Raw genomic sequence first — 14,613 nt, forward strand, 5'->3', positions numbered from 1 at the left:
GGTTGAGTTCATGGTTTACAACATTCATCTCTTACAATATACATGAATAAATTATCAGATGAACAGTAGTAATGGTAGGCTATAATATTGTTCACAGCAGTGCAGATTGCAATTAGAGATTGGAATAAGTAGAGTATCTTCTTGGATTTGAGATTATTTTAAAAGCAGGGGAGGCGCTCCACACATGGAATACAAACTGGGATGGAAATGTATTTGTTGGTGACTGTTGGCGTTGGTTGAATGGTATTTTAAACTCTAACTTTTCAGAATGTTTTTTTTTCTTCTTTTTTTTTTTCATTAGCCTTTTTAATAAACATTGTATAACCTGAGAGAGGTACTGTAGAGTGTGTTCATTTGTGTTCCTGCCTCAGTATCCAACCCTGGACGGACCCCTCCTCAGTATCCAACCCTGGACTGACCCCCCCCTCAGTATCCAACCCTGGACTGATCCCTCCTCAGTATCCAACCCTGGACTGACCCCTCCTCAGTATCTAACCCTGGACTGACCCCACCTCAGTATCCAGCCCTGGACTGATCCCTCCTCAGTATCCAACCCTGGACTGACCCCACCTCAGTATCCAACCCTGGACTGACCCCACCTCAGTGTCTCTGCATGCCTCTTCCATTGCTCCCAGGGAGAGTCATGCAGATGTCTGGTTGGTGTTCATAGACCTTTGTTGACTTTCGTTGTCTTTTATTATTGTCCTTATTAAGCTCTGCGTTGTGTTTTGATTACAATAAAAGACTGCCCCAGATCTCACACAATACCACACAGTCCAGTGTCCCTTCTTTAGGTGTATTCCAAATGAATCTCTCCAACACAGGATTTGAGCGACATCAAAAGCTGTTTATTACAGAAGGTTTAACATACAAAAGACGATGGCATATAGTCTAATGTACACCTGACCTGTCTGTCTGCTGTCTCGACTCAAATCAAATCATCTGAGCTCGAGCACGGTTCTTATGTGGTTTGAGTGCCCCCACCCCCCCCTCGTCTCTTCTCCGATAAGACTGTCTTTCTGGTCTATTCTGTGGCCTTGTTTTGTCAAGTCAACCTACGCCGCCTTGGCGCTAACCACAACAATTGCTGTTTGGCACAGAGTGTACAGCCATGGAATGTCATCTTTATCTCATAAGTAGGGGAGAGCCGGGTCGAAAGTAACGGAGGACGAAAGTAACACGCGCATTTTCTCTAAAACTACGGCAACCTCGAAGACGTGGTTACGTTTGTACATGCATATACCAGTGCCTTAGCTTCATACAAAATTTCGGCACCAACCGAGTTTGTTTGGTGGAGTTATAGCAGGATAACGTTTTTAAGCGCCATAAGTAAAAAAGTGGTCCCCTAAGTATTTTTCGATTGTAGAATTGTGTTTACTTGTTTAAGTTTGTAAACATATGTAGTTTTCTTAAGACATCTAGTGACTAAATGATAGCATAGGTTTTAAGTTCCATGCGATGAAGTCTTGGAGACTAGCCAGGGATAAGTGACGGGAGAGCGGAGAGGGGCGGAAGTAACAGTAGCCTGCGGGACGAAAGTAACAATAGCTATTTCGGTCTGTGATATTTGACAGTGACTTACAATGCATTTATTTTGTTACATTTACAGAATATGCCGAGAATTAGGGTGAGGTAGACCAGGAGAGGGTTATTCTTCCAAGAAACCTGCAGACAGGCAGCATAGGAGGTCATAGCTGGGCAGCTGTCTGTGCGCTGTATGGATTTCGAATTTATAGCATTTATTTAATCTATACAAACATTATATTGTGTATAATAATATATGTGTTATGTGTAATAGTACATGTATTGATAGTAAAGAGACTTACAATCCTGAAATACAGAGATACGAGGACCCTTCGTTTGCTGTTACTTCCGCCCCACTGTTGTGTTACTTTTGTCCCGCTCCATAGGGACGAAAGTAACATTCCCCTCGGTACGTTCCCAGCCTATTTATGTTAAACTCATATATCCTAGAATGGAAATTACAGTCAATAATAGTGAAGGACGTGTGCAAGTTGTGTGTCATAAAACATGGAATCTCTACCGCTATTAATTTCGAAGTAAATTGGATCAAACGAAAAAGTGTTACTTTCGTCCCGGCTCTCCCCTATGGAAGAGGGACACAATTTCTTACAGAAAGCTCCAGCTACAGCCATACTCAGAGGTCAATCATTATAATTAGGAACAGCTAACAGGATCAGATTAAACCAATATTTCTCTGAAAATCAACCAATATTCAACACCTTCCAACACCGTGAAAATAATTCCTCAATGGGACTGAGGAATGGGGAGTAAGGGGGTAACGGTGTATCCACCTGTGAAGTTATGTATGGTGGTTGGTGAACCAGTCCCAGACCAGAGCAGCCCGGTGGAAACTAACATTATCCCACATGACAACAAACCTGGGCTGCTCTGCTCCATCCTGTACAACTGCATTATATAGAGCACCAGATATGTCATTGTGAGTGGAGTGCACTTCTAAAGCATAGAGCGCTTTACAATATCTTCACTCATTCACTCAACAATGGTGGCCAGCTGGTGTTAGCCTCCTCATTGGGATAAATTAGTGTCTTACTCAAGAACACGTCAACGAAGCAGAGGAGATAGCTGTAATTGAACTGGAGGTTCCCAGACGGCTACTCTACCTCCTGAGCTGCTGCCGCCCCCTCAGGACGTGATCATGTGTGCAGTACTGGATGGACCTAGTGTGGCATGGTGATGGAGAACTCCTTGCAGATGTAGGAACCTCTTGAAAATGTTTTCAGCCCTCAAAGGCCAAATGTAGATTTTTGCAGGGTGATTATCAACAATCTAGTAATTATATTCTGTAAACCAAGGCATGTTTAAATTATTTATTTGTGAGCTCTAAAGGTATGTCTGATCTCCAGAGCAGGGATATCAGAGTACAAATGTGTGGTCAGAAAACAATGAGTCTCATACTTCAGCCAAAATGACCTCATCTTAAGACCTCCTCCTTATCTCTCTGGGCTAGTGGAAAGGGCTCTCCCCCTCCCCCAACTTAACATTCTTGAAGCTCACAGACCTGCTTCCACACACCACAAAACACTGATTCTTCTTCCAGGAATACAAGGTGATTTTTCCCCCACGCTGCCCAGGGACATTCACAACAGCTCTTTGTCCTGTAACATCTGGGCCCCGACGCCTGGTTTTAGATAGATTGAATCCAGCTTCATCAATGAAAATGAGGTCATGACGCTGTGCAGCTGAGCCAAATACCACCAATAGGCCGTTCACACCTCTCATATTGAAATGAATGGAATGCACAAGAACAAGAGCCCTGGATCAGGTCCAAATCCAGTCAGCTTGCTAATAACACCACCAGCTAACATTAGCTAGCCAACACCAGATATAAATCTAACCAGGCATATATGAATAGGCTACAGCAGGATCTTGACTAGTCTAATGCTAGAAGGCCATTAACGCAAATGAAAACGGATCATTGATCCCTTTACCTGCCCCAAGTCCTCATTTTACCATACTTTGGAAAACAAGTACCCTAACACACCCTATAGAACATCTCATCTATGGGCTGCAAGGATTGAGTCTGAGAGAAATAATAATAGGCACAAATACTTATTAAATACATTGTAATCCATTGCTTTTATCTATAGCAAGATTGATTATGCTCTCCTAAAGCTATAATCAAAGTTTTGATGATTGAGGCCCAATTTAGGGACTCAAATAGGATTGAGTCCACCCAAGAAAAACAATTTCCAAAACGAATAATTCCCTAGCACTCACAGTGCTAACCGATTCCAAACCAAAATTGACCTGTTTAAATTCTATAGAAATATGCACTCGAAAGCCTGGTACAAACTTAACCCTTACAACTCCATGACAAATTCCAGCACAGTAGAGAACACAGCACAGCCCATCCACAGATTTAAACCCAAATCTACTTTCCACCCTCTGAGCAACAATGCCGTTTTGAATGCCTTCACCAAGAAAGTCAACTTTGACATAGAAAAAATGTTTGATAAACAAACCAAAGACAAACATTCAAATTTAAATAAAAAAGAAAGAGAGGCTATCAAAGAGCTATCGAATAACCCTGATTTAATCCTGAAGAGGGCGGACAAAGGAGGAGCTGTTGTGTGTTGGGGGCGAAATCAATACATACAAGAAGCCTATAGACAGCTGCAGAACCCAGAATATTACCAGCTGCTCTCATCCAATCCTGCTGATGATATGAAAAAAGCATTGGGAGAAATTTTGCAGAGAGCTAAAGAAAATTGTATTATCACAAACAAAGAACATGAATATCTGCTTCCCAATTCCCCTAGGCTGGCCACATTCTACATGTTACCAAAGGTCCACAAGAGCCTACTCCACCCACCAGGGAGGCCCATCATCAGCAACAATGACACATTGGCAGAACCGGCATGCAAGTACGTAGACTTCCACATAAAACCTTTGGTTCCCCATTTACCTGCCTTTCTCCAAGATACTACACATGTATTGAACAAACTGTCAGAATTTGAGAACATTGGATCAGCCTTTTTAGTAACCATGGATGTTGAGTCATTATACAGCAACATAGTACATAGTGAAGGCCTGGAAGCCCTTAAACACTACCTAGACCGTAGGCCTGAAGGAAGTGCTCCCCCCACAGCCTTTTTGCTTGAACTCACAGAATGGACACTGAAGAACAATATTTTTTTGTTTCAGGACGCCCTCTACAGGCAAGTCAAAGGCACTGCGATGGGAGCATCATATGCACCCAGCCTAGCCAACCTATTCCTCGGGCTCCTTGAAGAGGCATGGATCTTCAATCCAGAAAAGAACCCTTACTTCACACACCTTCTATGGTATGCCAGATACATTGACGACATAATTTTGTTTTTTAATTCTACAGAAGAAGATTTATTGTCCTTTCACAGATATATCAACTCAATCAATACCAATCTGAAACTTAGCATAGAATACAGTCAGACTGAGATACACTTCTTAGACCTTAAAATCACTAAGAACCCTGAGGGTCAACTTCATACCTCCATATTTCGCAAATCCAGTGACCGCAACACGATACTGAGAGCGGACAGTTTCCATCCTGATAGCCTGATCAAAAACATTCCATTTGGCCAGTTCCAAAGACTCCGGCGCATATGCGACCAGGAAGAAGACTTTTTACAACAATCAGTAGACATGAGAGAAAGATTTGAAGCAAGAGGCTATAAGACTGAACCACTCAACCAACACATGGAGAGAGCCAAGTCCCTGGATCGGAAAACCTTACTTGTAAAAAAAAGCAGACCTCTCAAAGAGAACCAAATGTTCTTCGTTACTCAATACAGCACTGAGGCAGCTAAAATAAAGAAAATTATAAAAGACAATTGGAGTCTGATACAGAGTGACCCTGCTCTAACACAAGTGTTCCCCGACCCCCCCTTGTTTTCCTACAGGCGTGCCCCCACCCTACAGGACACGCTGGTGCACAGCTATCTCTCTCCTCCTCCTGCGACTCAGACCTGGCTAAGCCAACAAGTGGGCACCTTCGCATGCGGTCACTGCAACCACTGCCCCAATGTTTTTAAAACGAAGACCTTTCCAGACGTCCACAGTAACAAAACATACAAGATGACATCTTTTGCCAACTGTAGTACCACTCATGTAGTCTACAGATTAGAATGTGAATGTGGATGTTTTTACATTGGACGTACAAAAAGGAGATTTAAGGATCGTCTAAGTGAGCATAAAAATGCTATAAAAACAGCTAATGAGAATTATCCTATGGCAGTGCATTACAAACAGGCAGGTCATCCTAGCGCTGTATCATTAAAAGCCACAGTTATCGAAGTTGTCACTCTCGACATGCGAGGAGGAGACAGAGTTAAACGCTTATTACAAAGAGAATCTTTTTGGATTTACACTTTAAACGCCATGAAAAAACCAGGACTCAATGAGGAACTAGACCTCTCCCCCTTCCTTTAATATAAAAAACAAAAATAATAAAAAAATTAAAAAACAAAAATACAAATAAAAAAATCCCTTCACTAAAAATGAAACTTAATAATTTTCTTTTGGGGATCGTCTTTATTATTATTATTATTATTTTATTTTTTTTCTGGCGCCAGAAGGTTCTTGTCTAAATTGAGTGTACCTGTATTGTATTATATGAATATGAGAAACTGGGGCAATTAGAGCCCAGAAGTGTAACTGAAATTCCTGTGCTACAACTTGACGACATGATGTTGTTTTTCAAAAGAAGATTTATTGTCCTTTCACAGATATATCAACTCAATCAATACCAATCTGAAACTTGTAAAATAATGATTGTTACACATTTGATGTATTTGTAGTAGAAAATGTTTTGCATCTCCATTGTACATAATTGTGAGTCACGTGACTGAACTTCCCAGCTGATCATCTGATGTATGTTGACACTGACTGCTGATTGGCTAAGGCCACAGGCTGTATTGTTTAAAAACGTATGAAATGTTTGTTTGCTCAGATACCCCTGAGAAGGCCAAAAGCCGACCGCGCAGGGCTGAGCAAAGCCACCATGCCCAAATAAAGGCTTTTTTAACTTTAAAAGAGACGTGAGTGCTGCTTCCATCTTTAGGCTTTCATAGCCTACTATTTTTCATGAATAATTCCCTTTATTTGACAAACCAATCATAGCCTACATACCAGTGATTATACCAATATGAGGTCATTTTAAGATCAATCAACCATTCAGTTCCGAGTCCGGGTCCAGAACCAGGGCTACAGCCAACAGCAGGAGGAGGCGGACTGGACTGGGAAGGTGTTTGCATAGTCCTTGAACTCTGCTCCCTTCTTTTCTCCTCCAGATCCAGGTAGGCTACCTAAGAAGACAGCTTCAGTTGCTGGCGATTTAGACTGTTGGCACTTATAGTTAGAATGAGGAGGCCTTCAGGTTTTCAATAGCGCTGAAGATGGAGAGCAGACACATTCACACTTGGGAACCATCTAGTCTACGTATTGTCTGGCTGAAGTGGTCGTCAGTAGTCTCAAGTTCACACCTCTCATATTCAAATGAATGGAAAGAAGTAGCCCTGATCCAGGTCCAGGACTAAAGAACAAGAAGAGACTGCACCTTTTTATCTGTGGAAAACAAGGAGGAACATGGTCAGCACTGGACATTCAATATAAGACCTCACATAAATGAAGAGGTCACGCATAATGCATGTCAGAATAATAATGTCATAGTAGAACTGTCAGAACTGGTCACTACCATTACTGTACTATGTGCTATGGTTGGGTTATGTGTTCTTAACAATGTCCAGTAGGTGGCAACAGAGGTTCACCTAAGCATTACTACTTGTTAATCACCTAGGTAGATATAGCAGTGCAGTGTCAGTTAGTCAGTGATGGCCATGCCCTGTAATGCACTTCTCCAAAGTATATCAGTAAACGTCAGTAAATGGTTACGCCGCTGTCCGACCTTGATTATGTAATATAGTACAAGATATTACAATTACATATCCAGAAAAGGGCGTCAGGTAGTTTCCGGTCTCAGGAGGCGGGCTCTAGACCAGGTCTGAACCATAGACATTATAAAGAACTAGACTGGCCACGCCCCCTTTAGACTCGTCCGACGAGACCGCCATGTTACGCAGGGCATCATTTGGAACATGTTACTGTTGGGCTTCAGAGCTGCTTGTCGTTTTGTTCGGTAAGTGACTAGTGACTCTGATTATATTTAAGTATCAGCCTAAATACAGTTAGACTAGCCTTTTAAGGTTTTATGAATACTCAGGCGTTTGCGGGAAGAGAATGGTAGCCTAATATGGGTATTGTAATGGTAATTATTTACTTATCTCACAATTAAATTGCATAGCTAACTGGTTAGGATAACAGACTAGTCTAGCTGCCCTAAGCTAACATTACACAGATAACATAATTTATTCCACTCACATCGACTATTAACACAGTTTTATATAATGTAGTATCTTGACTTGTTTTATGCGGGTATATAGAGATAGTCCCTCATATAGCTAATTGCCAAACTTGTATTTTGCGGTTTAACAGAATTTGTTCATATTTAGGTAAAATGTCCAGTTGGACTCAAGGATTAACTGATTACATTGTGGGGGTCAAAGGTCAAGGGTCACTGACATCACAAAAGGTGTTTTTGGCCTGCTGAACATGATATCTCAAGAACGGCTTGACAGAATTTGTACATATTTGGCCAAAATGTCCAGTTGGCAGGGCTTAAAAACGAAATTATTTTTCAATCGGTTCGCTCCGAGCAGAACCAGCATATTTAACGTTTCCGTTCTCGTGTTCCGCCACCAGCGTAGCGTTCCTGAACCAGTTAAGAACGAAAAATAACGTTCCGTTCACCGTTCCGGGGGTGTTAGCCTATTAAGACTCTATAGGCCTACAGTATTTCTTGTAAGGTATAATCAACAAGTCTAGGGTTGTGGTGGCCTTCCCAGCAAACACGCGACGTCAGAGAGACGTTCAGTTCATGTCTTATTAACGTCCGTCGGTCCAGAACCCCATTTGTACGTCCGCTGGACGTGCAAAACGGGTTCAATATTTAAACGTTTGGCTTGGACCCCTCTAAGACGTATGTGGACGTGCAAAACGGGTTCAATATCTGAACGTCTGGCTAGGACCCCTCTTAGACGTCTATGGACGTGCAGAATAGGTTCAATATCTGTACGTCTGTCTTTGGACCCTTTACCACGTCTATGGGCGTGCAAAATGGGTTCAGAATTTGAACGTCTGGCTTGGACTCTTCTGAGACGTCTGTGGACGTGCAGAACGGGTTCAATATCTGAACGTCTGGCTATGGACCCTCTTGAAGGTCTATGGACGTGCAAAACGGGTGCAGTATTTGAACGTCTGACTAGGACCCCTGTTGGACGTCAAGTAGACATGCGAGATGGGCTCAATATCTGAACGTCTGGCTAGGACCCGTCTTGGACGTCTGTGGACGTGCAGAACGGGTTCAATATCTAAACGTCTGACTGGGACCCCTGTTGGATGTCTGTGGACATGCAAGACTGGTTCAATAATTGAACGTCTGGCTATGGACTCTCTTCCACGTCTATGGACGTGCAAAACGGGTTCAGTATTTGAACGTCTGGCTAGGACTCCTTTTAGACATCAGTGGACGTGCAAGACTAGTTCAATATCTGAACGTCTGGCTATGGACCCCCTTCCACGTCTATGGACGTGCAAAACGGGTTCAGTATTTTAACATTTGGCTAGGACTCCTCTTAGACGTCTGTAGACGTACAAGACTGGTTCAATATCTGCACGTCTGGTTATGGACCCTCTTCCACGTCTATGGATGTGCAAAATGGGTGCAGTATTTGAACGTCTGACTAGGACCCCTTTTGGACGTCAGGTATACATTCAAGATGAGTTCAATATCTGAACGTCTGGCTAGGACCCGTCTTGGACGTCTGTGGACGTGCAGAACAGGTTCAATATCTGAACGTCTGGCTATAAACCCTCTTGAAGGTCTATGGACGTGCAAAACAGGTTCAGTATTTGATCGTCTGGCTAGGACTCCTCTTAGATGTCTGTGGACGTGCAAGACTGGTTAAATAATTGAACGTCTGGCTAGGACTTCTCTTAGACGTCTGTGGACGTGCAAGACTGGTTCAATATCTGAATGTCTGGTTTGGACCCTTTTCCACGTCTATGGACGTGCAAAATGGGTGCAGTATTTGAGCGTCTGACTAGGACCCATTTTGGACGTCAAGTATACATTCAAGATGGGTTCAATATCTGAACGTCTGGATATGGACCCTCTTCCACGTCTATGGACGTGCAAAACGGGTTCAGTATTTGAACGTCTGGCTAGGACTTCTCTTAGACATCTGTAGACGTGCAAGACTGGTTCAATATCTGAACGTCTGGCTAGGACTCCACAGGCTAAACACTGAAGAAGGCAGAGCCGAAATGCGTCTGTCAGGTCTGTCCACCATTATGAATTAAAAGAGCATAAACATAGTTTTGAGTGTGGACCCTTCTTTATTGTTGATCAAAGTTTTTGTATATTGGTCCTGCACCGGTTCTGAGCGCTGTGGCCCCGATTATTATTGATAGGACTCCTCTTGTTCAATATCTGAATGTCTGGCTATGGACCCTCTTGGAGGTCTATGGACCTGCAAGACGAGTTCAATATCTGAACGTCTGACTCGACCCCTGTTGGACATCAGGTGGACATGCAAGATGGGTTCAATATTTGAACGTATAGCTAAGGACCCTCTTGGACGTCCTTGGATGTGCAAGACTTGTTCAATATCTGAACGTCTAGCTATGGACCCTCTTGGAGGTCTATGGACCTGCAAAACAGGTTCAATATCTGAACGTCTGACTAGAACCCCTCTAGGATGTCTATGGTCTAGAGGTTCATTATCTAAACGTCTGATCATCAATTCAGTAGAATTACACGCACAGAGCATTCACTTATTGAACACTGTTAGTAGATCAGGTTTGCGGGTGGTATGAGTTTAGCACACGTTTTTACACACGCAAACCTGTCTTCATCATAAGGTCATAAAATTGTCTATAAAAATATTGCACAAACTTGATGAAACATGATACACAATCAATAAAAACACTGCAGGTTTACATTTTTGGAATTATGTTGGTTATGTTGTCCCATCTGGGACAGGGTGATTATGACAGTTTAGGACCCTCAGTGCCCTCACCCAAGCCTTCAAGCTGGTGCCTACCCATCCGTGAGTGTCCTACCACAAGCAAGCAAGCTTCCACCTCACAAGGCACACTTTGAATATGTGGCAAGCAAGTGTGACAGCTAGGTTCATTGCGTCACTCGTCGGTTTTGCTTCACTTGCCCATGGGTTCAATCTCGGGTCCTCTGACTGGCCAACACACATGACAAACTCTCATAATCGCTGCTTTAGCCATACACCACTAAAAAGCTAGCATTTTGAGGTGTGGGTGGGCTGTGAGTTTAACCAAACCAACTTGGTTACCAAACCAACTAACCCCTCCAGCTGGTCGAGCTGATCTCAGGGTAGCTGGATCACGGCACCACTGTCACAGGTTTCACAGAGTCACTCGTCAGTATCGCTTCAACCCTCGACTTGCCCATGCTGGGTTCTATCTCTGGTTCTCTGACATTGTTTTAGACATCATAAAAACTGCTTTAGCCAGAGTTATTGTCTGCAGCAATATGAGGAAGCAAGCACAAATTGCCTATTGAATGCACACAGGTGAGATGCCCCAAATCAAATTACGTTTGGTGGCGAGGAAGATTGTCTGCAGCCTTCTCGTGATTGTGGACGTTTGTTGGTAAGGAACGATTCTTTCAGTCTCTTCGAATTTTCTTTAACGCGGGGCATGATTTATTTTTAGAGGTACCACGTGTAACAGCTGGCTTCTAGCCATAGATGCTTCTGGCTAACGTTAGCTAGCTAGCATAATGGCGCATTGAAGCTGCGTTCCTGTTCCGATGCCTAGGGCCTATACTGCGTATCCCCCAACTGTTATCTGAGGACCCTCTTTTGTATGCGCAAAATCCAGCGTAGTGCGTTATTTACAGGTTTGGCAAACAAAGCTAGTTAACGTCCATCTTTGTTCCGAGCTGTAGTTTGTCTACTGTTACACGGTTTCTAGAAAAATAGAGCAATGCAAACAAGCCACTTGTGTAGATCATGTAGGTTAATGTCCCTCTTTATAGTAACATTAGTCGCGTACTCCATTGTTTGATAGCTACTGTACCGTTAGCTAGCTAACGATAGCTTGCAAATTCTGAAAGCTAACTAAACGTGCAGCCTGTGAAGAGAAGTTCTACATCATGGAGCTACGCCCCATAGGGGGGCGCTAGCGCTCCTATTGGTAACCCATGTTGGCATGCCAACAACCAATCTGAAGATAAAAATGTACTCCTTATCGTCCTAACCAATCACAGACCCCCCACCTACTATTAAGGTGGCTAAACCCCAGCAATCTCCTCTCCCGTTTTCAGACGAGCTAGCAAGCACCTGAAGACCTTCTGAAGTAAGAATATGAAGAGAATGCAGAAGAGCGAGAAGAACGGCGGCGGTGACCTACCCCTGAGGGACTCCGGCGCTGCTGGATCCCCGATGGACGGCCCCGCCCTTCCTCTTCTGGAAGATGCCCCGCGGGTCGAGGACTGCGGCTGTGGTGCCTTGGACCCGGACGACCGCCACGACCGGTGTGTGGCGTGCCTGGGGAAGAGCCACGCTGAAGAGGGAGTCTCTCCCAACCCGCCGTGCTCCCAGTGCGCGCTGCTGCCCTCTGAATTCAGGCGTGCCCGCCTCGACTTCTGGCGCGCACGGAGTACCGTCCCCTGTCCTCTCCCCTCCTGCGAGTCCGAGCCTTCCAACGACGACTCTGGGGATAGAAGTGACTCGGAGGACAGTGGGGAGTTGCCCGCCTCCCAGGGCCCCTCCCCACGCACGGGCTCATCCGTGTCTGGTTCGAGCCCTCGAGCCCTCCTTTGCCGCCCACTTCGCTCCTGGCGCGGCTGTGTGGAGCAATACCAAGAAGCCTCAGCTTCCCGGGGCGCGAGACCGACAAGCGGCTACCCTCTCCGACCGCATGTATGTCCTCGCTGCCCAGGCCACGGCCGCCGTTTCCTCCATCTCCATCCTGGTCACTACCCTGGCATCGGAGTTGAGCAGCGGCGCCTCGCCATCGCCCGAACGGGTTCCCGACCTCCAAGCTGCGGCTGGAGCAGCCATGCAGCTCTGCCAGGCTGCCGCGATCTGCACTGGCCGCGTCATGGCTAACGCTGTGGTGCACCATCGCCTGCTGTGGCTGGGCGTCTCCTCTGTGAACGACACAGCTCGCACGGCTCTGCTGAACGCTCCCATCTACCGGTCCGGGCTGTTCGGCTCTGCCGCCGGCGAAACCCTGGAACGCCTCGGCAAAGTTGAGGAGCAGTCCAAGCTGGTGGTCAGGCATCTCGGGGTCAAGAGGACCCAGTCTGCTGCCTCCCATGCCCCCGTAAAGAGGAGGAAGAGGAAGGCGAGGTCCGCCCCCCCGAGGGCTGCCCCCGGTCCCCCTCCCGCGAACCAGCGATCCGCTCAGGCTCCTCATGCTCCTTCCACCGCTCGCCAAGGTCCTGCTCCGCAGTGGAAGAGAAAGAAGCCCGGCACTAATGCGTGACAATTAACGTCTGCTCAGGCTGCTATTGTTCCCTATGGCCCTCCCCTCACATTAGAGGATGGTTGTGGTCCTTGTATTAGGGGTTCTTGCAATAAAGAGCATGTTCATGTGTACACCGGTGGTCACTTGTGTCATTTCCATGCTCGACAGTCTGATGCTATGGTTAATGTGTCTCTGGGTTCTGGTTCTGAGATGGTTGCGCCTGCCCCTCCGCTCTCTGCCGAGAGAATTAAGTCTGTGGAGGGTAGCGCTGTTCTGCCCCGTTATCATGTCTCAAGTAAACTACGGGCCAGTTCATCCACTCAGTTAGCTAGCGCTAGCCTGGCTACTCTTCCTACCCCGGCGGGGATATCAAGGAAGTTTGTCGGGCAGCCTTCCCCCTCCACGGGTCAGCTTTCGGCAGCTAAACTTTCCGTTTCCAAGAGAAATGCTCGCCAGAGAGTTAATCCTGTGTCTCGCTTGGTGTGTAATACTGGGAAGGCGTTCTCTGCTACTTCTACGGTGAGCGCAGGTATTCGTGTACCGCACCATCGTGAACGGCTGGGAAATGAAGCCCCTGTGTCTCGTTCGACTAAGCTACTCTCGCACACAGCCCGAGAGACGGTTGATGTCGTTTGGACCGTTAAGCGAACTTCATTTGAAGTTGAGTGCTCGCTCTGCTTTACTTAAAATTTGAATGATCGTACGTCATTGGTTTCCTCCGTTGCGCTGCATCGGTATGGGTCGTCTGCCTCATTTGCATATGGGAGCAAGATTCCCCGACTTTTCGCGGCAAGTTCAAAGGCGTCTGCCTCCACACAGACTGAGTCTATGTCGGCAGCGGCCTCATTTGCATACAATGACTGGGCTCCACTACTTCAGTCGTCTGCCTCATTTGCATATGAGAGCGATGCTCCTTTTCCTTGCGTTGTGAGCGATACAAGGGCTACCGCTACACAGGTTAAGTCGGTGACCTCTTCATGTGCTTACACTGACGCGGCCCCACTGTCTGCAGACATGATAGTTTCTTTTCACAACAGCTCTCGGGCTACTTACGAGCTTACGTCTCCAGGCTCGCCTACCTGGACGACCTTCTGATCCTCGCCTCATCAGCCGCTCAGGCCAGGTCGCACACCTCCCAGCTTGTGACTCATCTCACAGGCTTGGGATTCGCCATCAACTGGGAAAAGAGCACGCCGCGCCCGTCTCAGTCTGTCATTTATCTGGGTCTCAACTTGGACTCTGTCTCGATGCGCGCGTCCCTGGCGGCTCCGAGGCACGATGCTCTGGCCCAGGCACTCTCTATCTGCCGGCCAGGGAGGGTGGCCACGGCTCTGACGGTGATGCGTTTGCTGGGCTTAATGTCATCGGCCCACGCGGTGGTTCCACTGGGTCTCCTGCACATGCGTGGCTTACAACGTTGGTTCGCACGTCTTCGTCTGAATGTCATCAGGGACAAAGTCAAGATGGTGATGTTGCCCGGGTCCCTGGCTGCGGACCTGGCTTTCTGGAGGAACCCGCGCATCA

At 46.0% G+C, this 14,613-nt stretch overlaps 1 protein-coding gene across 1 annotated transcript; it reads left to right on the top strand.

The window, feature by feature from the left end:
* Positions 1–4,350: 4,350 nt before the first annotated feature.
* Positions 4,351–11,972, top strand: LOC311315555 (uncharacterized protein; the record flags this gene model as incomplete). The annotated part of the gene is made up of 6 exons (XM_084446224.1): positions 4,351–4,409; positions 4,690–4,829; positions 5,424–5,581; positions 6,473–6,560; positions 6,813–6,818; positions 11,942–11,972. Exons 1-6 carry the CDS (start codon positions 4,404–4,406, stop codon positions 11,970–11,972), a joined length of 429 nt encoding a protein of 142 aa, XP_084302350.1. The 5' UTR covers positions 4,351–4,403.
* Positions 11,973–14,613: the final 2,641 nt, after the last annotated feature.

Source organism: Borostomias antarcticus, assembly GCF_949987555.1.
Source record: "Borostomias antarcticus genome assembly, chromosome: 1".
Lineage (NCBI taxonomy): Eukaryota > Metazoa > Chordata > Actinopteri > Stomiiformes > Stomiidae > Borostomias > Borostomias antarcticus.